This window comes from Carassius auratus, chromosome 41 (genome assembly GCF_003368295.1).
Source record: "Carassius auratus strain Wakin chromosome 41, ASM336829v1, whole genome shotgun sequence".
In the NCBI taxonomy this organism is placed as follows: Eukaryota; Metazoa; Chordata; class Actinopteri; order Cypriniformes; family Cyprinidae; genus Carassius; species Carassius auratus.
The window spans coordinates 24807079-24830514 of NC_039283.1; the positions used below are offsets into that span (position 1 = coordinate 24807079).

Below are 23436 nucleotides of genomic sequence, written 5' to 3' on the forward strand. Positions count from 1 at the left end.
TTTGTTTTTTATTACATATTTAATACAAGAGTTTCCAAGTTAGACACAAAACACAAATTTGCAAGTGAAGTAATGGAGCGCAACTGAAGACGCAGTGAATTCTCAAAAAGAGGTTTGTAGAAGAACTAACTTCCCTCTTTGACTTCAACAGAAACGGATGAAATAAATATTAGTTCAGTGTGCATGTATTTATAGACATGCAGTGCTAGAAAAAAAAAAGCGTCCTTTGCTCTTTGGAAAATAAGTTCACCTCCTTCTGTGAAATAAAAAAATATTTTGCTTCTTTCCTGTTTTGTCATCATAGGTGCAGCATGAGTCAAAGTGACAAGAGGAGAATCTTTAGCAGAGCATCGCGTTATCACTTTTGAATCTCTAGTACTGGACTGAGTTATTAAGGTATATTGAATATTTTCTACTACTGTTTTCATGTTTTCTTTGAAGACTCTGATGCTTCATCAGGTAATTTTTTTTGGTTTTGATCAGAAAATGTCTATATGCTACAGAGAAGACATTTAAATATAATTATGTATTCATAAAAATCACGTTTATAAATATGGGCTCCTCAAATACCAGAAAATATGCATTTTAATATTTACAACAACAACAATTAATTTTCATTGACATTCATTTTAATTGCTTGTGAGAATGAAACATTTCCTTAAATGTGTTAAAATGTGTATGCATGCATCTATCTATCTATTTATCTATCAATCTATCTATCTATCTATCTATCTATCTATCTATCTATCTATCTATCTATCTATCTATCTATCTATCTATCAAATTCTCTCTGTGGTTACAGTAATTCATTCATGTCAATCATTTCTGAGAAGTAGCTAAATCTACAAACTGTTTTTTTTTTCTTCTTCACATTATCACTAATAATATTCTTTTTGCATCGCTGGTATTCCCCTTTTCACATCTCACATGCATATGCAGCTGAATTCGTATTCTATGGAATTTATTTTAAGTATTAATATTTTTAGTAGCTTGTAGTAAATGAATTAAGGATCTCGCAAATCAAAATCAACAAATAATTAAACTGTTGGATATTCCAAATATGGTCTGAAAATGTATAACCTAATCATGCATTCTGATCTCTGTATGTGTGTTGCGGAATATTTTTTTCTTAGAAATAACACCTGATCATGTGACAAGTCTATGCATTTCCTGAGACGTGATGCAATATATTTAGAATTTACTGGAGTCCGTCCTACACATACTGCATGCTTCTTTTTATTACTTCAAGCATACAGTAGATGCATATGTTGCACAGATGGCTTCATTGCCTTTAATAAATAGGATTCTTTACTCCCCTAAAGCTCCATTGTGTGGTCAAGATACCAGTTCCTGCAGAGAACAATTACATTAATGAGAAGAACTCTTCGTAAAGTATTACACTGATACTAAAACAATTAAATTGTGGTTTGACTATGCCAAATCATTGCTTGCCAATAGTTGATATAGATGAGATCAACTTCCTGTCCTGTCATGTGTAAAAGATGGTGTTTTCTTTTGAAGAGATAGTGATAACAGAACCTCAGCATGCATCAGTTAACACAGTATTAAAGTGTAACCGAGACTCTTTCAATTGTGGAGTATTGCATGTATTGCTCTTGCTTGAAGGTTATCAGGGCCATATTTTATAAAAAAAAAAACTTAGCAAAATAGCTTTGCAAAACTCAGGCATGGCAAAGGGACTCTACAGCAATATATCATACATACTTGCACCTAAACATTTGAAACTCAGTACACGTACAGATATCATCGAGCCAAAGTAGTTTCACATTGCATGTCATTAACTCCGGCCAACAGGGAGTTGGCTATTTTGAGTTTGGTGAAAAACTCATGCTATAGAATGTGAAGTATTCCTCCTAGGTTTTTCATCCGATTGCCACCAAACTTAGTCAACATGATCTCAAGATATTGGTGATGTTAAGTTGCAAGGGGATTTTTAATGTCAAATGATTTGGCCATGACAAATTTATGTAAAGGAAAAAAAAAAGGAAACAGGAAGTGTGTGGTAACTTGCACATACATTGTTCGATTTCGAAACTTACAGCAGTTGAGGCTGATCATATAGATACCCTATTAGGAAGTGTGCCATTTTTTTAACTGTTTTGCTTCAAACATCATCTCTTTATCCAAATCTCATTATCCCCAAATTAAAATTATCAGATATTTCAACTGACAGATGAAGGCTGTCATACTATCCACTAGATGGAGTCATAGGATAAGAAATATTTTAAGCCTGACTCTTTAATGCTCTGTAAAGTTGGTTAGAACGAAAAACAAATGCATAAAATAAGTTATGTACTGTACTGGTAAAATAGTGCAATACAATTATTTTACAAGTGCTTATAGATCATTAAAATCATTGTTAAAAAATATTATAGATAATACTTTTTGTAACACTTTAAAATAAGGTCTCATTTGTTAACATTAGTTAATGCGTTAACTGAAAAAGAATAATGTATTTTTTACAATTTCAACTTCATCTTCAAAATCTCATGAGATGAAGTCTAAATAAAGACATAATTATAACTTAGTCAATTTAGGGTTCATCTCATAATTGACGTCATAATTATGCTTTGTCTCATAACTGACGTCATAAGACCTTTATCTCATAATTATGACTTGGTATGTGATAATTTTGACTTTTTATTTTTATAATTATCGCTTCTTGTTGGACGGTAGCGGCTCCTTACCGTAAATTAAGGTGGGGCAGGTTCCGGGTTGAAGCATTAATATATGAAAAAGCATTTTGTAAACTTTATATTCTAATCTCTGAACACATGTGGACTAAATTTTGGCAGAAGTGGATTGATATCATCTTGGTGGAACGCTGCAGTTCCCCTTTTCACCACAGAATTACGTTGCAAAACTGTGGGGCGCTGTTGAGCTCGGTAGGGCTCAGGCACCATCTGCCACGCTTAAAGAAGTCATATGATGCGATTTCAACATTTCCTTTCTCTTTGGAGTGTTTTCGAGCTCTTGGTGAATAAAGAAGATGCAAAGACTAAAGAAAACAAATCCACACCACCCCGAAACAGCTCGTTCTAACACGCCTCCACATATCGACGTCAGTATGTGGGAAGATTTGCATAAAGCCGCACAGATGTACACACAAAGAAAGAAGGCGTACCTTTTATTCTCATAATAAACTCTAGGCCGCGGTGTGACATTGTTCTGTTGAGAAAGCAAAACTACTTTGTTTTTGCCTTCCAAAAGAAGATACGAATAGAAATCATGTTTATAATGGGTTTTATGTTTTTGTCTTGTCACTCCGGCCAGCCAAAGCTTCACAATATGTTAAGAGGCGTAACATCTCCGTCACACGCTTGAGGCATTCGGCCAATCACAACATGCTGGACAGCTGGCCAATCACAGCACACCTCGCTTTTCAGAGAGATGAGGTTTGTGCAAATCGACACGTTTCAGAAGGCGGGGCATAGAGGGGAAATAATAATGTGGAAAATAGTGTGTTTTTTAACCTTAAACCGCTTAAACAGATCGTATGACCCCTTTTTTTTACATGCCTGCAAAAGCCATGCGTGAGATTTTAATATATACAGCTTACTTTACGACCACTGAAAATCTGAAAAATATTTGTTGCAGAATGCTGACCACATTTACAACTTATTATTGCTTCAGTTTATATAGAGGTCTATGTCGTAGATGAATATTTTGGTGGGGCTCTATAGATGAGCTGTGCCTGTTGTAGGATCTCACAATATTTACTTTTTATCTTACAACAAATTTTGGTAACACTTTAGTATAGGGTCCAATTCACACAAATAACTAGTTGCTTATTAGCATGTCTATTATTAACATATTAGCTGTTTATTAGTGCTTATAAAGTACATATAATGAATGACATCCATAATCCTACCCAATACCCTAAACTTAACAACTACCTTATAAACTATTAATAAGCAACAAATAAGGAGTTAATTGAGGCAAAAGTCATAGTTAATGGTTATTTAATAGTGAGAATTGGATCCTAAAATAACGTGTGACCCAAATTTTATTTTCGAACATGAAAAATGCACAGAGGTCCGGACCTCGGTGACCTCATAGCTGGCAACGGCCAAGATTTTTGGTCATAACTTTGACTTTTTCTCATAATGAATATTTGTCGTAACTATGACTTATCTCATAATTATGACTTTTACTTTTGATCTAATATTTTTTTCATAAATAAAATAGTTCAACTTTTTAATCTTATGTTATCTCATATCTAAAATAAAATGTATGCATTTAGCAGACGCTTTTATCCAAAGCGACTTACAGTGCATTCAGGCTATCAATTTTTACTTATTACGTGTTCCCGGGGAATCGAACCCCCAACCTTGCGCTTGACATGCAATGCTCTACCACTTGAGCTACAGGAACACCTTTTACAAAAAATACAAAAGCATGATTTTTTTTTTTCCCTTATGTGCAGGAAATGGACTTCCGTTGTAAACAGCATTAAACGTAACATAAAAACAATAGCATTTTCTCATTTTCTCTGTCTTACAGAGTGTTCGTGGCATTTGGTGACGATGGCGTGGACAGTTGGTCTCAGTAAGCTGGTGTTAGCGGTCTATGGATTCACGTTGATCACAGGTCTTCCCACCAACATCTTGGCTTTCTACACTTTCTTCCAGAAGGTGCGCCAGCGCTCCACCCCGATGGACGTGCTGTTATTCAGTTTAACCATCTCTGACCTCATCTTCCTCTTCTTCCTGCCATTTCGCATGGTGGAGGCGGCCAACATGAAATGGACAATGCCTTACTTCCTCTGCCCTCTGACAGGATTCATCTTTTACTCGGTCATCGCCAACAGCGTCCTCCACCTGACGGCCATCAGCGTGGAGCGCTACCTGGGAGTGGCGTTCCCCATTAAATACAGGCTCAAACGTAATCCCAGAAGTGCCGTGATAGCCAGCGTCATATTCGCGCTGATGTCAATGGGACACTGCAGTATCGTCTACATCATACAATACCACCACTATTTTAACCCCAACACCACTGATCCATCCAAGCGTAACACCTGTTATGAAGAATTCAGTAAAGAACAGCTTGATATCCTCCTGCCGATTCGTCTGGAGCTTTCTGTTGTCTTCTTCCTCATCCCATTCATCATCTGCTGTTTCTGCTACATCCAGTGCATCCGCATACTTTCCCGTCTATCCGCTGTCAATATCAAGAAGCGCTATAGAGCCATTGGCATGGCGTTGGGCACGCTTCTGGTCTTTGTTATCTGTTTCATGCCCTTCAACATCTCACACGTGGATGGATTCGTAAATAGCCACAGCTCTAAATGGAGAGAACATGCTTTACTCACCAGCACGCTGAATGCATGCCTCGACCCCTTCATATTCTACTTCTCTTCTTCCGCTCTCAGAGAGACTTTTAAGAAGGTGTTGCAGGGGCTGGTGACACGCTTGCTCGTTCCTTGCTGCGGCTCGGCTCTCTGCAGCTCTTTATTTAACCGTGGGAAACCTGAAGTGCGAACACAAAGCTCTGATGACAGCATCCTCTAAAAATGTCAAGTCAAGTTTTTGAATTAAATAATCTGCTAGCGTATGCATCATTGGTGCTTATCATCCAGTCCAAAGCTAATTAATGTAATACAGATGCACCACCAGACAGAAGTGGAGAAGCTTAAAAATGATTCCAGAATAAAAATCAAGCATGCACATGCTGATTGCATGAATATTAAACCTAAATCTTTGCATAAGCAGTTTCATTAACAATGAAATTAAGAGCTTGAGTGAACAAATTACAGTGCAAAACACAACTGCGTGTGAACTGTACATCTGAACAGCTTTCAATAACATGTAATCAGTACAACAACTTTTTAAACCAAATGTGCTTTGCTTCTAATATTTTAATAAAAGAAACTCATTCAAATCATGCATCCATTTATTATTTCTCCATCCTGAACTTCTCACCTATTATGCATGAATGCTGTTTTATTTTTTACCCAGCACTCAGCATGCATAGCTTGTTTTTAACATGTCATCTCTTTAGATAGACTAATAAAACCTGTTTCTATGATGTCACTTCCTGTTCCTGCTACAGCATTTGGAGGTACAGGTTGTTTTTTTATCCATTTCGTCAATTATGTTTATAATGGCTAATAATTCATTTATAACATCTAATTTATATTTGGTGTCATTAAAGCAGATTTTGGACAGTTGCATCCAGCTTCCTAACTTGGTTATCTTTGTCTCTTCTAAAACTTGAATGTCACAGTTTGTTGTTTGTTATATGATTAGATGGTAATTATATTGTGTCTGTTTCTCTTTTTTTTAGTGCTGATGAAAATAAGGACAAGCTGCATGTGATGGTTGCATTTATAGCTCAAGTGATTGGATTGTAAGTTATTCTCTCAAAACATTTTCCTTGTGCAAAGATGGCAGAATGCACTCTGATTATTTACAAGACTGCATTTGCTAGCTGAACAACTGCCATTAAGATGAATTCAAATGCTAACGAATATACATGCATTCTTTAAATAGACAAGTCTAAAGATTGTACACAATTTTGCTTAAATGCTTTTTTGTGCATTGCATTACATGTGCGCTTGCATTCTTCAGTGCATTGCAATCGTACCCTGCAAGTTTACTAGACACCAGATCTATTTATCACTACTGTTTTATTCTGAGCACTGCTGTCACACTTTAAATGTGAGTTTGTGTCTTTTCTGACCTACTTTTACATCAGCAAAAGCTGCATCTTTTTTTTTTAACCTTTGTGCATAAAGATCTCATCTATCTTTCCTGTGACAGAGGCGTCTGAAACAACACACACTTTCCTGTTGAGTGATACAGAGGGGAATCCAGGTAAAGTGGGACACTTCTGATCATATTTCATTGGCTTTTATAATATGTTCCAGAGGCATTCAAATGATAAAGATCTGCACAAAATTTCAGGAGTGACTGGTAAACTGGGACATGATGTTTTTTTTAAATGCATTTCACCTTAAACTTTTTTTTATTTTAGTATTCTGTAAATATATATATATATATCTTGTGTTTCACAGAAGATATAAGATCATGCATATTTGGAAAGACATGAAGGTGAGTTAATAATGACAGAATTAAGATTATTAGGTGAATTTACCATTTACACGGTCTTAACTTTGTATGATTCAACATAATACACAAAATTGTTCAAAATGAAACAAAAGTCTCCTTATAAACAGACACTTACATTGAGTAATTATATTAATAACAACAAAAGACACATATATTTTCATGTATAAATTAATATAAAAAGGGGTACAATTAAATTTGGAAATATTTTGTTAATGTTAAAATACATTATGTAAATCTATTTTTATTTATTTTAATCAAAAAGTGCATTTATTTATTTGGTTTAATCTTATATTTAAGCATTTATTTATTCATTTAAAATTTGTAAACTTCTTCTTCTTCTTCTTTTTTTTTATTAAACAAGGCCACAAGGTGGTGCCATATATGAGTCACTGTGAATAAAATGCTTCAAGAAACCTTTAAATTAACCACACAGGATCAGATGAAAGCCTGGATTGCTGTATTCTAACCAATAGAGATTCTCCATCAGTTGTTAAAATGTAGTTTTGTTCAAGTTTAAAACCACAAAGCTGTCTCATAGCAGCAATATATGTTTGATAACACTATGTGGTCAACCGGGAAGGAAATAATGGTTTTGTTCTGAGTAAGTAAACCGAAAGAACTAAAGAAACATTTTGTAAAGTTGCTAAGAGTGGTGCTTTCCCAAGCAAAATGTTGAGGTGGTTGCCACTTCATTGATTGGCATCTGTAGTACAGTAACATATTAGTTTTATAAATTGGTTTTAAAAAATGTTCTCAATTTCAAAGAATAGCAGGGTTTACACCGAACAGTGGTTTCACTTTCAAAACGACTTTATCTGGCTGATGAACGATAGAAACATTAACAGCCAATCAGAATCCATCCTGCTTTAATGGCTGAAAGTTATCTGGAAAGCATCTGCTGTGTATCTGATAGACGTCTTTAAGATGTAAGGTTTGCATGCATTGTAAATAATAAACATGACATCTTAACGTCTTTTTGACATCTGATAGGAAACATCCTATAGATGCATTGCAGCAAAAGAGCAAATTCTCTACAAAGTATGTCGTGCTGATGTAAACAGACGTACTGTATAATAGACATGTGCTGGCACATTTCTCTGCCTTGGGCTTGTGTAAGGTGCTTGTAGGCTTTTTCTGGTTTAAAACTTTACCAAACATTACAAGAAATACCAACATGCCGTTATCTTGACGAGACAATCATCTGATCAATCAGTAGCCCATGCACGAGATGCTCAGGTAAATGCCACTCAACCGTGTTTTAATAAACAGTGTGTTGCTCGTTCACACACACTCAGCAGATTTCCGGGTAATTATAGGGCGAGATGCAGAACAGGGCAGTCTAATTATGCCATGGCTTCATCTTTCAGCATGCGGGACGGACCGTATCTGCTCAAATGTCAGAGGAGGTGTTGCTGATTGCCACAGTCTCTGATTAAACGGCAGGCAGCGATTCAGTGTGACGTGATGAGTCTGTCTCGTTTAACTTCCTCTCACCTTCACCTTCGTTTCTGAAGAGGCTCTCAGTGGCTTTTGGTTGACAGCGTGGCGTGCTTCTGCTGGGCGTCTCGTACACATTCATACACCGTTAGAGAAGTTCTGTGGGCTTTGGTGTGGTTGGTTTCTCTTGTAATGAAAATTGTGACATCTCAGACCCGTGTGATTTTTCGTTCTTCTGTAGAACACAAAAGGAGAAACGTTGAAGACATCCTCATTCTCGTGCAATGAAAATAAAAGTGACCCTATTTTGGTATTTATTAATATTTTGAAACTTATTTAACTTTAGTTTTAATAATTTTGTTGGTAACACTTTACAATACATTCCCATTAGTTGATGTTAGTTAATGCATTAACCTACAACTACCAATCTGTTACAACATTTATTAATCTTTGTAAACCTTAGTTAGTGTTAGTTTCATTAAATAATATTACCAGATACAGCTTTAATAATGTTAACTTTCTGACATAAACATTTTGATTAATAAATACTTTAGAAGTTTATTTATAGTTAGATTACTGTATAGTAACAAAACTTACTAAATGCTAAAAATACAATTAAAATAAAAGCGAAAAAAAATAAAATAAATCAAATTCAAAATATTAATAACTACTTAATATATATATATATATATATATATATATATATATATATATATATATATATATATATATATATATATATATATATATATATATATATATATATATATTAGTGGTGGGGGAAAAAATTATACATGAATCGATACAAATCTATTTGGATAATTTGTCAAAAACAACAACTTATATCTGATTTTGTTACATAAAAGTGTTAAAAAATAATATTTTGATATTTAATATTAAAGTTAGAAAAACTTTACATCAAGGTTCCATTAGTTATTGTATTAACCAGCATGAACAAACAATGAACAATACATTTATTACAGTATGTATTAATCTTTCTTAATGCTACAGTAGTTAATGAGAATACAGTTGTTCATTGTTAGTTCATGTTAATTCAGAGTGCATGAACTGTTAACTAAAACAACTTGATTTTAATAATGAATGAATAAATGTTGAAATTAAATGAATTGAGATAAATAAATGCTTCATTCTTAGTTCTTTAACTAAAGTAGTTAACTAATGTTAACTAATGAACCTTATTGTAAAGTGTTTTACAATAATTAACCAATAAACTCTGTCCAGTTTGATTGTGTTATAGTTTCAGTCAATGTGTGGTTATTTTATTTATTTATTATTATTTTTTAATAATAAAAATACAAAACTTTTTGTAAAAAAAAAAAGAGTCTTACAAAACTACTTTATATTATTTAATAAAATAATAATTACAATGCATTTTCAGTTTTCGGCCAAGTGCATCCACAATTTTGATGCATCCCTAGATGTAAGACTACATTTTTTTTTCTAATTTAATTAAAATTTAAGAGTAATTTACTTTCAAATGCCCCAATTGCTGAAGGGTCTGCACAACCTTTTTGTACAAGTTCAAGTTGCACTGTTATATCGCAGAATATCGCAATATAGTTAAAATCGCGATAATATTGTAATATTGCGACAGAAGTATCGTATCGTATCGTATCGTAAGCCTCTGGTGATTTCCACCGTAATATAGATTTATTTATTTTGAAATAATTTTATTAAATATTAAAATAGAACATATATATATATATATATATATATATATATATATATATATATATATATATATATATATATATATATATATATATATATATATTTAATACAATTATTTCAAAATAAAATTACAATTCAAAAGATTAATAAACTAAAAAAGTTAATAAAATATATATATATATATATATATATATATATATATATATATATATATATATATATATATATATGTATAGCTTTTATTTATACGTTTTCAGTTGTCATTTTAGTTAACACATTTCAATATGTGCAGGCATAAATGAGATCAGAGGGAAGGAATGATTTAAAGTGAAAATCGAGGTCTCTTCCTCACATCAAGCTATCGAATAAGCTGAATGTAGAGCGTGAGTCATATGAGCTACTTTTATGGTTCATTTACAGTGTTGATTCTCCACAACTTCAGTCATTTACTTTCACGTTACAGAGGAGTGTAAACATTCGGCCTAACTTTGGTTTTACTCAGAAGAACAAACTTTATACGGGTTTGGAACAACATTAAGGTGAGTAAATAATGATGACCTGTGCTTGAATTTGCCTTTGGCTAATTCATCTGTCCCACAAAACCTGATTAACCCGTGTTCAACACATCACCAGCACAATCTCTTGGACGTCTGGGGGAAAAAAAATACAGGTTTGTCCCAAAATTGCTCATTCAGTTGTAAACATGAATAGAAACAGCATATTTATCCTAAAACAGCATCCAGTTTAAAGTGAAAGTAGAAGTCAGACATGTTTTCAATATTTTCAGTATTGCACATTCCAAATTTGACCACTATTGGACAATCAGCAAAAGAAGAAATGTGCGTCCCATCACGTCTCGAAAGACTTTCTCCTTACAATAGAGAAGTGCATTTTGCCTAAAATAATAGCCTTGAAAATGACTGAAAATAATATAGCATTCTTATAATATGTTATGAAATAAATAATACTGTCTCCGTCATATTAAACTTTGATGTGTCATATAGATACTGTTTTATTTTACCAGTAAACAACCACCCAAAACACCTTAGCAACCGCATGACAACAGTCAAAACAAGAGAAAACAGATTCTTGTGAAATAAATAAACGTCAGATGAGTTTGATTTTAAGCATAGAGTGAAATATGTATATAATAATAATAATATTCTAATTATTTTTTTATTATTGTCATTGTGTGTGTATATATATTTCTATTATTATCTATTCTATTATTATCATTATGCAAATAAATTTGTGAAAAATACATTTAAGCTGAATCATTTTTTTAATATAAAAAAATTAAATGCATTTTCTGCTTTTAAATATTTAAATTAATATTTATATAAATATTTAATAATAATAATAATATATTGTATAAATGCATTATATTAATAATAATTATAATAATAATAATTTGTAAATATATTATAATTTATGTCCGTGTTTGTGTTTAATAATTACACTTGTTTGGAGTTAAACAGGAAGTAAGAATGGCTTCCTTCCTTTTGTGCCATTTATAGGGGTGTGTGTGTGTCACACTAACCTGGTTATAAGCAGCATTATGTTTGAGAGAAAGTGTCATTATCTCTTCTGAGTCTGAGTCTGTGTCTGAACTGACTTGAGGTATGAAAACTTTCCTCTTCTTTTGTTTTATTTTGTTCACCAACTTTAAAATGGTACATGATACTTGGAACGTTTATCGAACAGAAATCATTTTTTAAGGCTAAAACAAGCATTTCTTTAATGTTCAAAGGTATGTTAACTCATATCTAGGGTTCAGAGAAGCACCCCTAAGGAAATTCCCCAGAATAGCTGACAGATCATGCAAACCACTGCAAACTGTTCTGATTAAAGTAGAACTAGAAATGAGCTACAATGTTTAAAAAGATCAGCTACCAGCTTACGATCAGTTGAATATACAGCATCTATACAAGACGACTTAAATTGCTGTATTTGGAAATAATTAATAATTCTAGAATTACTTGTTTGGGAAGTGCATCTGCATAAATAATAATAATAATAACTATAAAAAAAGCAAAAATATTATTATTTTTTTTCTGAATGTGAACCATCCTTTAGTGTTTAGGAAACTTGAAAAATGTGCACTTTATTCTGTTTACACTGTATATTTACAGTATATTCTTCAGTAATTAAAACCTCTTTTAGCAACCATAAATTTAATAGAATGTGATCAAAATTTGAACAAAAATTGTACATATCTTTCAACCTTTCGGTTTGGCTATAAAATAATAATAATTCAGAATTTAATTTAATTTTAATTTAATCATGATTATTATTATATTTAAATATATATATATATATATATATATATATATATAATTTTAAAAATATTTGATAAGAAATATATAAAAGATAATTATCTGTATAATTTTTGTAGTACATCTGTACAATTACAATTACAATATTAATATTTACAACTCCATTTTTTGGCATTTTTTCCCAGTGTTTTTTTCTTCAATATATTATCCAGCCCTAATGTAAATGTGACTGTTTATCTTATATTTTTGTGGTTTGAAAAAATTTCCTGTAGTGCTAATTTATCTACAGATGTTAACCATTAATCACATTCTCTGAGGGTTTTTGCAAAATCATTTATCAGAAGCATCTCTATTTCTAACGGTTCCATGATGTGTCATATCCTGTGCTGTGTTAGTTAGAATTTGACCCATAACACATACTTCATCCTCAATGTGTTGCACAGCTGTGTGGTGTAGTCAGACTCTTATGTTTTGTGCATCGTTTTTATTAGCATCAGTAAATGAGCTCATTTTAAATGCCCCAATGCTTTTCTTTGTCAAATGTCACAGATAGCTGGACTAAAAAATATAAAAACAAAATTTTATCGCAGTTTAAGATTTCTCTTATAACATTTTCTCCTGCAAATCATTGCAAGATGATGGAAAGGTGTTTGTGTCTGTTAAATCTCTAGTTGCAACTGTGCATTCATTTGTGTGAGATTGCAGTTTTGTGAATCTTGATAGGAAATATAATGCTTCACACTCTAGAATCATTCTTAAAGGGTTAGTTCACCTATAGCAAATTTATGTTATTAATAACTCGCCCTCATGTTGTTCCAAACCCGTAAGACCTCCGTTTATCTTCTGAACACGGTTTAAGATATTTTAGATTTAGTCCGAGAGCTCTCAGTCCCTCCATTGAAGCTGTGTGTACGGTCTACTGTCCATGTCCAGAAAGGTAAGAAAAACATAATCAAAGTAGTCCATGTGACATCAGAGGGTCAGTTAGAATTTGTTGAAGCATCAAAAATACATTTTGGTCCAAAAATAGCAAAAACTACAACTTTATTAAGCATTGTCTTCTCTTCCGTGTCTGTTGTGAGAGAGTTCAAAACAAAGCAGTTTGTGATATCCGGTTCGCGAACGAATCATTCAGTTCACCGAATCAAACTGAATCGTTTTCAATGGTTCGCATCTCCAATACGCATTAATCCACAAATGACTTAAGCTGTTCACTTTTTTAATGTGGCTGACACTCTCTCTAAGGTCAAACAAACCAATATCCCGGAGTAATTCATTTACTCAAACAGTACACTGACTGAACTGATGTGAAGAGAGAACTGAAGATGAACATCGAGCCGAGCCAGATAATGATTCGTTCATGAACATCGGTTTCCGGATCACCAGTAGTTCTTTCGGACAGTTCGATTCAATAAACCGGTTGAAGAAAACGGTTCACCAGTTCTTTTGTGCTCGATGTAATGGCGTCATTTGCGATGATTGCCCTTGATTCAAGCCTTCGGTTTACCCGCGCTCATAACATTAGCACAGAATCAGTTCAGAATCAATCACCAAAAGAATCAGTTCGGTTCAGACGCTCTGTGTGTCGGTCTGCTTCACGCTGAAACACACATGCGCAGTATCATCAGCTCCTCGGTTCTCGAATCGGACGCATCTGACAGAACCGGTTCTTGACTCGTGAACGAGTCATTATCTGGCTCGGCTCGGTGTTCATCTTCAGTTCTCTCTTCACAGCAGTTCAGTCAGTGTACTGTTTGAGTACATTAATTACTCCCAGATACCGTACACACAGCTTCAATGGAGGGACTGAGAGCTCGCGGACTAAATCTAAAATATCTTAAACTGTGTTCTGAAGATAAACGGAGGTCTCCGGGGTTTGGAACAACATGAGGGTAAGTTATTAATGACATAATTGTGCAATCTGGATGTACCAACCCTTTAAGCATGCCCATTTTTTCACCTTGATCTTAAAAAAAATAAAATGTTTCTTTATTGGCATCTTTGGTTCCATGAAGAACCTTTAACATTTATGGAGCTTTTCCATTCCACAAAAGGTTCTTGCAGTCATGCGCTCTTCAAATGCACAGGATTTCTTCTAGTGTTTTTTTTTCTTCTTTAACATTGGATGCAAGATGTAAAACCTGAGTTTATCTTGAGTTAATTTATTTTTCTTTAACAGGTCTGCATCCTTGACATCTACAGTGACGATGGCGTTGACTTTGGTTCTCAGTAACCTGGTGTTAGCCGTCTTCGGATTCACGCTGATCACAGGTCTTCCCGCCAACATCTTGGCTTTCTACACCTTCTTTAAGAAGGTCCACCAGCGCTCCACCCCGATGGACGTGCTGTTACTCAGTTTAACCATCTCTGACCTGATCTTCCTCTTCTTCCTGCCGTTTCGCATGGTGGAGGCGGCCAACATGAAATGGACTCTTCCTTACTTCCTCTGCCCGCTGTCGGGATTCATCTTCTACTCCACCATCTACAACAGCACCTTCCACCTGACGGCCATCAGCGTGGAGCGCTACCTGGGAGTGGCTTTCCCAATTAAATACAAGCTCAAACGCGACCCTCGAAACGCTGTGATAGCCAGCGTCATATTCTGGGTGATGTCAATGGGACACTGCAGTATCGTCTACATCATACAATACTACAATAGTACGAATGTTAACTTCACCGCACCATATATGCGTAACACATGTTATGATGAATTTAGCAGAGAACAGCTCGATATCCTCCTGCCGTTTCGTCTGGAGCTTTTCATCGTGCTCTTCCTCATGCCGTTCCTCATCTGCTGCTTCTGCTACATCAAATTCATCCTCATCCTCTCCAATCTGCCCAGCATCAATGCCAAGAAGCGGTATAGAGCCATCGGGATGGCGTTGGGCACGCTTCTTGTCTTCATTATCTGCTTCTTGCCCTACAACGTCTCGCACGTGGTCGGATATGTACAGAATAAAAGCCCAGACTGGCGAGTTCAAGCGCTGCTCCCCAGCACGTTCAATGCATGCCTCGATCCGTTCATATTCTACTTCTCTTCTTCGGCACTCAGAGAAACGTTCAGGAACATCTTGCAGAAGTTGTCGAGGAAGTTTCTCCAGCCCTGCTGCCGCTCAGCTCTCTGTTGTCATCTGTTGGACTGTTCGAGTACAGAGGAGAAAACTCAGAGCACGACTGAAAGCTCTGTGGAACAGCACAAACTGGGACGTAGAGTCTGATTCGATTGACCTGTGACTCAATCTGAGAGCTGTGGGAAGAGAGCTTTCTTCTGACCACAGTTGAGCAATGTCAGCACATGCTGATCAATCCAAAGCAATTGAACACGATTCTGATGCAATGGACCTGTATAATGGACAACTATTACTATAAAGGTTTTTCCATTCATTTTTCTTATAGGGATCTTCGTTAAAGCACTATAAGCAGTGAACCAAACCAACCCAAGGTGAACCATAACATTACAAAGTATTTAAAAATTGGAAGTTTTAACGACTTTACTGAGGGAGAACTACAGTCCCAAGAAGCATTGCAAATTACATCATTAAATAACGACTTAGAAATATAATATTGAAACAGTATGTTTAATATTTATTGCAAAATATGCACATGTTTAGTATTTTAATAGGATAGCAAGTGTTTCATGAGTGGGGTTCCCTGCAAGCTATTTTGTTGTGATCTCTTATTGATGGAAATTTCTGTAGAGCATCATGGGTAATGTATTTTATTATTTTTATTTTTTTTTTACCATGAATTCAGCTGTTTAACCCATTTATTTGTGTGAATGTATGGTTTCAACCATTGATTAATAACCTTAGATCCCACAGTAGGTCTTTCTTTTAAAGTTTATTTTTAAAAACCAATTTTCTCATGGAGGAATTTTACTTCTGGAACCCAACTATTGCACTCTATTGACTTGAGTCTATAACTTGTATTATAATATTACTTTTGCTTCTATTGAGGTTCGGCGTGCCCTCAGCAGGCACGGTTTTGATGCACTTTCTGATATCGATCCGAATGGAAAATACTCAAGCAGGTTTATTGAGTGTTTTCTGTCAGGATCAGTATAATTATCAGGTTAATGCACCTTCGGGGAGCTTATGCTCTCTTTAAACTGGGCATTCAGTGTGAAGGGTGTAATTTGTGCAGCACTAGCGGCACCAAATAAAATAATGACACCATTGTTTGATCTGATGTTATATCCTGCCCATTTGGGCCACTCAAACAAGCAGATGTGTAAACCAGCTGAATGTTTTTACATTTCACTATTATTATAATTTTTTCGGTTCTGCATAAATAAACTATAAACTATGCATAAATAAACTTCACTGCATAAATAAATGAAATACATTTTATTAACTTTTTTTAAATAATATTTAAGTACTTCTGCTAACATAATGCATTTTTTTCTTTATAGATTGTTTTCCCTTAATGTTTGTACCATGAATTATGTTTAATAAGGTTAATTTTTTATCAATTTTTTTTATTTTAATTTTTTTTTGCATGTAAATATGTAATAATTAAATTGTTTATAATTTTCTGCAAGAGCAAAATAAGCTTATTTGGAGCCTCAGTATAGGCACTTTTTCCCTCATAGTTATAAAACGGCTTGATGTGCAATTTTCTACTGAATAAAAATATGCAATAAGTAATATAACTGAGCTTGTTTTAATTGTACACATATAATACATGTGCTCTGAGTATTACATCTGAGTTTCTGTATTACATTAATGGTGCTATAAGCAATGTTAGCCAGATTCTGACTACCACCAATCCTAAACCCTCCAGAGACATGTAGGCAATCCTGAACATGACTGACAGGCAGAAAGTGCATCAAAGTCCTCTGATCAACTAAACCAGGGATCTCCAACCCTGTTCCTGGAGACCTACCGTCCTGCAGACTTCAGCATCAATGTTACATCACCGACATCTATTTGCTTTCTCCATGCTATTTTAGAAGAAAATCCTTACAGTACCTTTAATCAAGATTTCAAGTTTATCATCTTACATGACTAAGCCATTTTGTTTGAACATGCATATGAAGCTGAGCACACTGGAATAATAAAAATGAAGTTTTAAAGTATTAAAAATCCATGCATGCTATGTTTACATCATTCCAGAACAATTCACGGCATTGTTAGACATGCATATGCTTAAATGATGCAAAACCTTCAGCAATATTTATGTCCCTCGTCCCTTCCTAGAAAATAAATGATCAGCTTCAAATCAGTGCATCTTCATCTACTGTATAAATACACAAGACACTGTCACTCTGCCGCTCGCTGGTATATGTCACTGTCAGTGGATGTACAGTATAGTAGGCCTGTGCAGGGCCATCGCTATAATTCACAGGCATCAGTCATCATGAAATATTCCTCGTCTCTTTCAGGTGACGACAATTGTTTTCTTAATATGTGACTAACTTGAGCTGTACTGTACTGTGAAATTATAATCCTTTTTTTAAAATGTATTTATCACTTTTCCTATGGCGCAGACACGTAGGCAAGACACGTAAAAAGCTGGACACAGTTCATTTTCAATGAGAGGGCTGAGCAGAATGGAGAGCAGACGCAATCCCACTAAACAATCGAAAAGTTAACAAAGGTATGTTTTTAAAAAAAAATCTTTTTTAAAATTATACAGATATTGATATTAAGCAATGCATCTGTTTCAGGTCTCTGAGGTTTTAATATTTTATCACTGGTAGTTTCGTGTGGAATTCACATAATGAGAAAGACAACATTTATGTGTCTTATCCAATGCTTTTGATGACTTTTATGTTGTGTTTTATGTTAATGATGATGATGTTATGCTCATTGTTATCGCTTTTCTAGCTAAGGTCTGACCAGATGAGCTATAATTACATTAAGCGTATTATAGCTAATAATAAATCAAGAAATGAGTGTTTTGTTATGAAACACAGCATTATCATGTGTTATAAAGTGTATTGTACGTCATTGTGAAAGGGATGATTTTTCTACTCACGGAGGGCTCTGTGCTGAGCGACAGGGATTTTCCGTGATTTTAGCTACTGAATGAATTATAGACCTGAAAGACTTTGTTGAAAGTGATTTTATGCCGTATTACCTTCAACCTGGAAAGTTGAGATTTCCAAATTCTGACTTGGACAAGTGCAATTGAACTTGCAGAAAATGCTGTTTTGGCCAAGATGGCAGCACATGACAACATAAACCTTCAAGCGAATAAAATGCACCAATCCATCAAAGCCGGTGGTAATAAAAGCGGTTTAGCAAACGTTTGCAGAGACAAGAGCGTAAAACACTAAATGATCCTCAGGTGATAAATGTACACCTATAGAATAAATGCTTGCATTGGAAATAATCTTTATATACGCCACAGTTTGGTCGCTAAGAGATGTCTTTGTTGACAATTGGACATCTTCAAAGTTAAAACTGGTGAACATGTGTTGTGAAACATGCTCTATAAATAAAAGACTAAATGGTAGACGCTTAAAATTTAAGTCTCTAAAAGGGGGTAGAAGATCCCTTTTTTGTTCTGCAAAAAAACTTAAAATAACCTCACATTTTAATAATCTGCACTCTTAAAAACGAAGATTATTTATTGGCACTGATTGCTCCATGAGGACCCTTTAAAATCATTGAAACTTTCCATAGGGGAAAAGGGTTATTTAGATTATTAAAATGTTCAGTTTTAAGAACTGTTCACTGAAAGGTTATTTGAGGAACCTAAAATCGTTCTTCTACTGCACCACTGTTAAAGCCTCCTTTTAGCACCTGTGTAAAGAATTATTTTTTTACACTATAAAAAACCTTCTGTGGAATGCAAAGACTATTTAAGGTTCTTCGTTGAACCAGTAAGGAACCATTATTTTTTAAGAGTGTTGCAATTCCAACTTAAAGGACAGAAATTTTAAGCAGGACATCCAAAACATGAAACTCTGGATGGAAGACTGCATTATTCCCAGCCTTGTTTACACTTTTGATTTGGGGGATGTATTAGGATTGTAAATGCAGTCACCTGGTTGACTTTGAGAGGTTAGTGCCTTGATACTGAGTGTTAAAGTGAAGGCATTGCCCCCAAGTCACACTCACATATGCAAACACACACCCATCATCCTTGAACACATCTCCCACACACCCTGAAGGAGTATAAAGCCTGATAAGACGGTGTAGACATGCTCCATGTACACACACAACACTAGAGAGTAGAGACTGTGTGTGAGGAGCACATCGGGTTGGATCCAGTCCACATTTATTAATTCGTCCCTTTAGTATTGAAAATAGAAAGCGAACAGTTGGTGCGGTCGTCAGCAGATAGACCCTAGACTCTATTGAAAAACAAGAGAGAGTCGATACAGAAGCTCGGCTGATTGCGGTGAGTTCACCTTTTTGTCTCAACATAAAATGAGCGATGGTTTTAAGCATTCTAGAGTTCAATATTACGTGATTGTCCTTTTTGAGGCATGCGTAACTCCTTTTTCCTTCTTCATAAAGCGTTTGAATACTTCATGTACATGTTTTTCAGTAATAACTGCTAATTCTTGTCCCAGTGTGTCATCTTCAGACCAACCTGTGCTTTTTTAGTGGATAATCTTTAGGAATTCTTCACAGCGCAATGCAGTATAAACAAAGTAAAACGTTGAATGGAGCCAAGAGTTCTACACTTTTAAATCATCATATTTGGTAAAACTTACCAAATTATCACTTCTGAGCATTCAAAGGCAAATAAGTGGTTCAGTTGTAAGATGGTTTTGATATTTAAATATTTGTTGGTTCTGTTCCATTGGTCAGATTTTTTTATAAAGAGATTTTAAATATTTGTTGGCTTTGTTTGGCTGGATTTGCTCCGTTAAGAGCTGTAAATATAAGCAGTTTTTGTTCCAGTAAGATACTTAAATATTGGTCAATTCTGTTCTATGAACAGATTCAAATATTGGTTGTTTTTGTTCTGAATCGAGATTTAAATATTGATGGTTTTGTTCAATTAGGATTTTTAAATATTGGTCAAATTTGTTCTTTGAATAGATTTAAAAATGTGTCATTTTTTTCTATTGAGATTCAAATATTGATGGTTTTGTTCAAAGCAACAGTTAACGTGTCTTAAGTCTAATGTGAGTTTAAACTTTTTCAATTTTAAAATGATCAGAAGTCATTTAAGCAAATATTTTTGAAAATATAGAGGATGACTAGAAACTTCCAGGTAAGTGTGTTGGGGGGGCGAAACTCTGCAGGACGTCTATGGAATTACATTTGTTTCAATAATAATGAACGAAACTTTATAAAACTGAAGGAAACTATTTCAGAAACTGTCAAAAATATGCCATTACAAAAGCAAAAAAAAAAAAAAAAATTTGCACAAATTTAACAGGCTCTTCAATTATGCTTCATTTTTTGTTAATGTTTTTCAAAAGAATCGTGGATTCTTAATTCATTGCTCTGATTTCGCTTACGTTTCGCAGTTTTTCGTTTGGTGTTTTGACACGAACCTCTCGTGGGGGGCGGGCTTAACAGTGATCTACTCTGATTGGATAGTGAGCTTTTGATTGACAGGTGCTCTCTGACCGGGAAGTACAGACGCCACCCTTTCGTAATGGCATATTTTTGATAGTTTCTGAAATAGTTACGTTCAGTTTTATAAAGTTTCGTTCATTATTATTGAAACAAATGTAATTCCATAGACGTCTGGTCCTGTAGGAGCAGGACTGGAGACCCCTGATCTATATTAGTGATGTTTTTCATGACTTTAACACTGCATCAAATTTCCAGGATTGGGCCGTCCTGCTCTCTGTGGACTGTATGGAGCACAGCTATCATGCAACACTGTGATTATTATCTGTGCCTCACCATCTACATCTTTACCTTCATCACCGGCTTCCCGGCCAACGTCTTGGCCTTCTACACGCTCAGCCGCAAGGTTTGGAGGAAGCCGGCACCCATCGACATCCTCCTCCTCAACCTGATCATCTCAGACTTGCTCTTCCTCATCTTCCTCCCCTTTAAGATGCAAGAAGTGGCCAATGATATGGTGTGGAACATTGACTACTTTCTGTGTCCGCTGTCTGGCTTTGTCTTCTACATGACTATCTACAACAGCACCTTCTTCTTGACCGCGGTGAGCGTGGAGCGCTACCTCGGCGTGGCGTTCCCAATCCAGCACTCCCTGTGGAGAAGACCCATCTACGCCGTGTTCGCCAGCATCTTCATCTGGGTGTTTTCCATCCTCCATCTCAGCATTGTCTACATCGTGCCCTACTATAACCCATCCGGGACGGTCCCACCATCCCGAAACGTCTGCTATGAAGAATTCACCCATGCACAACTGGAGCTCCTCTTGCCCGTACGTTTGGAGTTGTGCATCGTTCTCTTCTGCGTTCCTTTGCTTATTTGCAGCTTCTGCTACATAAACTTCATCCACATCCTTTCGAGGCTGCCAAACATCGGCCGACGGAGAAAGCTGCGGGCGATTGGATTGGCTTTGGGGACGTTGTTGGTGTTTGTGCTCTGTTTTGGACCCTACAATGTCTCCCATGTGGTCGGTTTCATAACCAAATCAAGCCCAGCTTGGAGAGACAAAGCCCTTCTTCTAAGCACGTTCAATGCTTGTTTGGACCCGATTATTTTTTACTTCACCTCTGCGGCTGTTAGAAACACACTCGGGGCGATGGTGAGGAGCATTTGGTGTCCACAAATCCTGTGGAGCTCCAAGAAGAAATCTCCTGAAACTGAGAAAAACAGTGTGCCGAAACCACAAGAGCTCACAAACGCACTTTGACCAATGTTTCATGTAGGCATGGAAATGACCGTGCAATTATTTTTGTACACGAATGCAGCAGGGTAAACATTACTCCACTTCCTTGTGAGATGACAGAAGCAACAAGGATTGCCAAAAGTGTGTTATCTTAGTAAGAAAAGAAAACAGTGTAGCCAAACCTGTGTACATAAATGACTGGGAAACAGAGGATAAACTTCCTTTGATATAGTGTTTATTCTTCTTTATAACAAACTTGTCATCATTCACGTTATTCAGTATAAACAGAAAGCAGTATGAGGACACTGATCGCTGGGATAAATGAGCCACATTCGCCAGCTGTGTGAAGGATAACAGAAGCGCTGGCTATCTAACAACACGTCACGTAGATGTTTGAAAGGTTTTCTCTTTTAAAGGCCGATGCTTTTTCTGGAAAGTGGCAGACAGTGTGGTTTTCTGAAGGTTTGTGTACGTGTTTGATGGTGCAAGATAGACTTCTTCATTTTTAGTGTCCAGGAAGTGGAAAAATGGCACCACAGACATTGATGGTGAGATAAATGCTGAAAATGAGATATGTATTCTTGATCGATTTTGATGGTAAAATACTTACCTTTGATATTAAAATAAGTAAGCCAGTTCATAGACTGAACCTACTCATGTGGTCAAAATAAATAAATAAATAAATGAATAAATATAAAAAAATGTCAAGTAGGCAAAAAATATAAAAAACATTTTATATATATATATTGTATTATATTATATATATATATATATATATATATATATATATATATATATATATATATATATATATATATATATAATATTTTAAATGTATATATTTTTAAAGCATTTCTCTCTAGTAGGCTATTCCATCCTCAAAAAAAAAAAAAAAAAAAAAAAAAAAATATATATATATATATATATATATATAAATGCATTTTAAAATATTGTTTTGAATATATGTTTTTCAAACTATTATTTTAACATCTGAATTGCAAAAAATAACAACTAAGTATAAACCAGTTATAGATTAAGATTGACTTTTCAGCACTTTCAGGACATCGTATCCCTGTGTTATAAACTGGGTGTATGAAAACAGCCCTTATTTTGGCAATTCTGTTTCACCTTTAAATGCATTATATACATGTAAATAATGATAATGTAAATATATTATTGTACATATTGTTTCAAAGAAACCACACAAGGTGTAATTT

At 34.9% G+C, this 23436-nt stretch overlaps 3 protein-coding genes across 4 annotated transcripts; all 3 read left to right on the forward strand.

The window, feature by feature from the left end:
- On the forward strand, positions 1-5901 carry LOC113059364 (free fatty acid receptor 3-like). Its single transcript, XM_026227822.1, has 3 exons — positions 1-112; positions 305-396; positions 4525-5901. Exon 3 carries the CDS (start codon positions 4548-4550, stop codon positions 5529-5531), a length of 984 nt encoding a protein of 327 aa, XP_026083607.1. The 5' UTR covers positions 1-112; positions 305-396; positions 4525-4547; the 3' UTR covers positions 5532-5901.
- A 376-nt stretch (positions 5902-6277) lies between these two features.
- Positions 6278-16832, forward strand: LOC113059361 (free fatty acid receptor 2-like). 2 transcript variants are annotated; one of them, XM_026227820.1, is made up of 3 exons: positions 6278-6369; positions 6783-6836; positions 14676-16832. In XM_026227820.1, exon 3 carries the CDS (start codon positions 14704-14706, stop codon positions 15712-15714), a length of 1011 nt encoding a protein of 336 aa, XP_026083605.1. In that variant the 5' UTR covers positions 6278-6369; positions 6783-6836; positions 14676-14703; the 3' UTR covers positions 15715-16832. The 2 variants fall into 2 exon arrangements, with proteins under 2 accessions (XP_026083605.1, XP_026083604.1); XM_026227819.1 differs by lacking the exons at positions 6278-6369; positions 6783-6836 and adding an exon at positions 11777-11840.
- Positions 16833-19590: 2758 nt separating this feature from the next.
- LOC113059360 (free fatty acid receptor 2-like) lies at positions 19591-22867 on the forward strand. Its single transcript, XM_026227818.1, has 2 exons — positions 19591-19846; positions 21238-22867. The coding sequence occupies exon 2, from the start codon at positions 21284-21286 to the stop codon at positions 22241-22243; it is 960 nt and encodes a 319-aa protein (XP_026083603.1). The 5' UTR covers positions 19591-19846; positions 21238-21283; the 3' UTR covers positions 22244-22867.
- Positions 22868-23436: the final 569 nt, after the last annotated feature.

Coding starts and splice junctions, on each gene's coding strand:
- LOC113059360 (XM_026227818.1), top strand. CDS start 21,284: ATGCAACACTGTGATTATTATCTGTGCCTCACCATCTACATCTTTACC.
- LOC113059364 (XM_026227822.1), top strand. CDS start 4,548: ATGGCGTGGACAGTTGGTCTCAGTAAGCTGGTGTTAGCGGTCTATGGA.
- LOC113059361 (XM_026227820.1), top strand. CDS start 14,704: ATGGCGTTGACTTTGGTTCTCAGTAACCTGGTGTTAGCCGTCTTCGGA.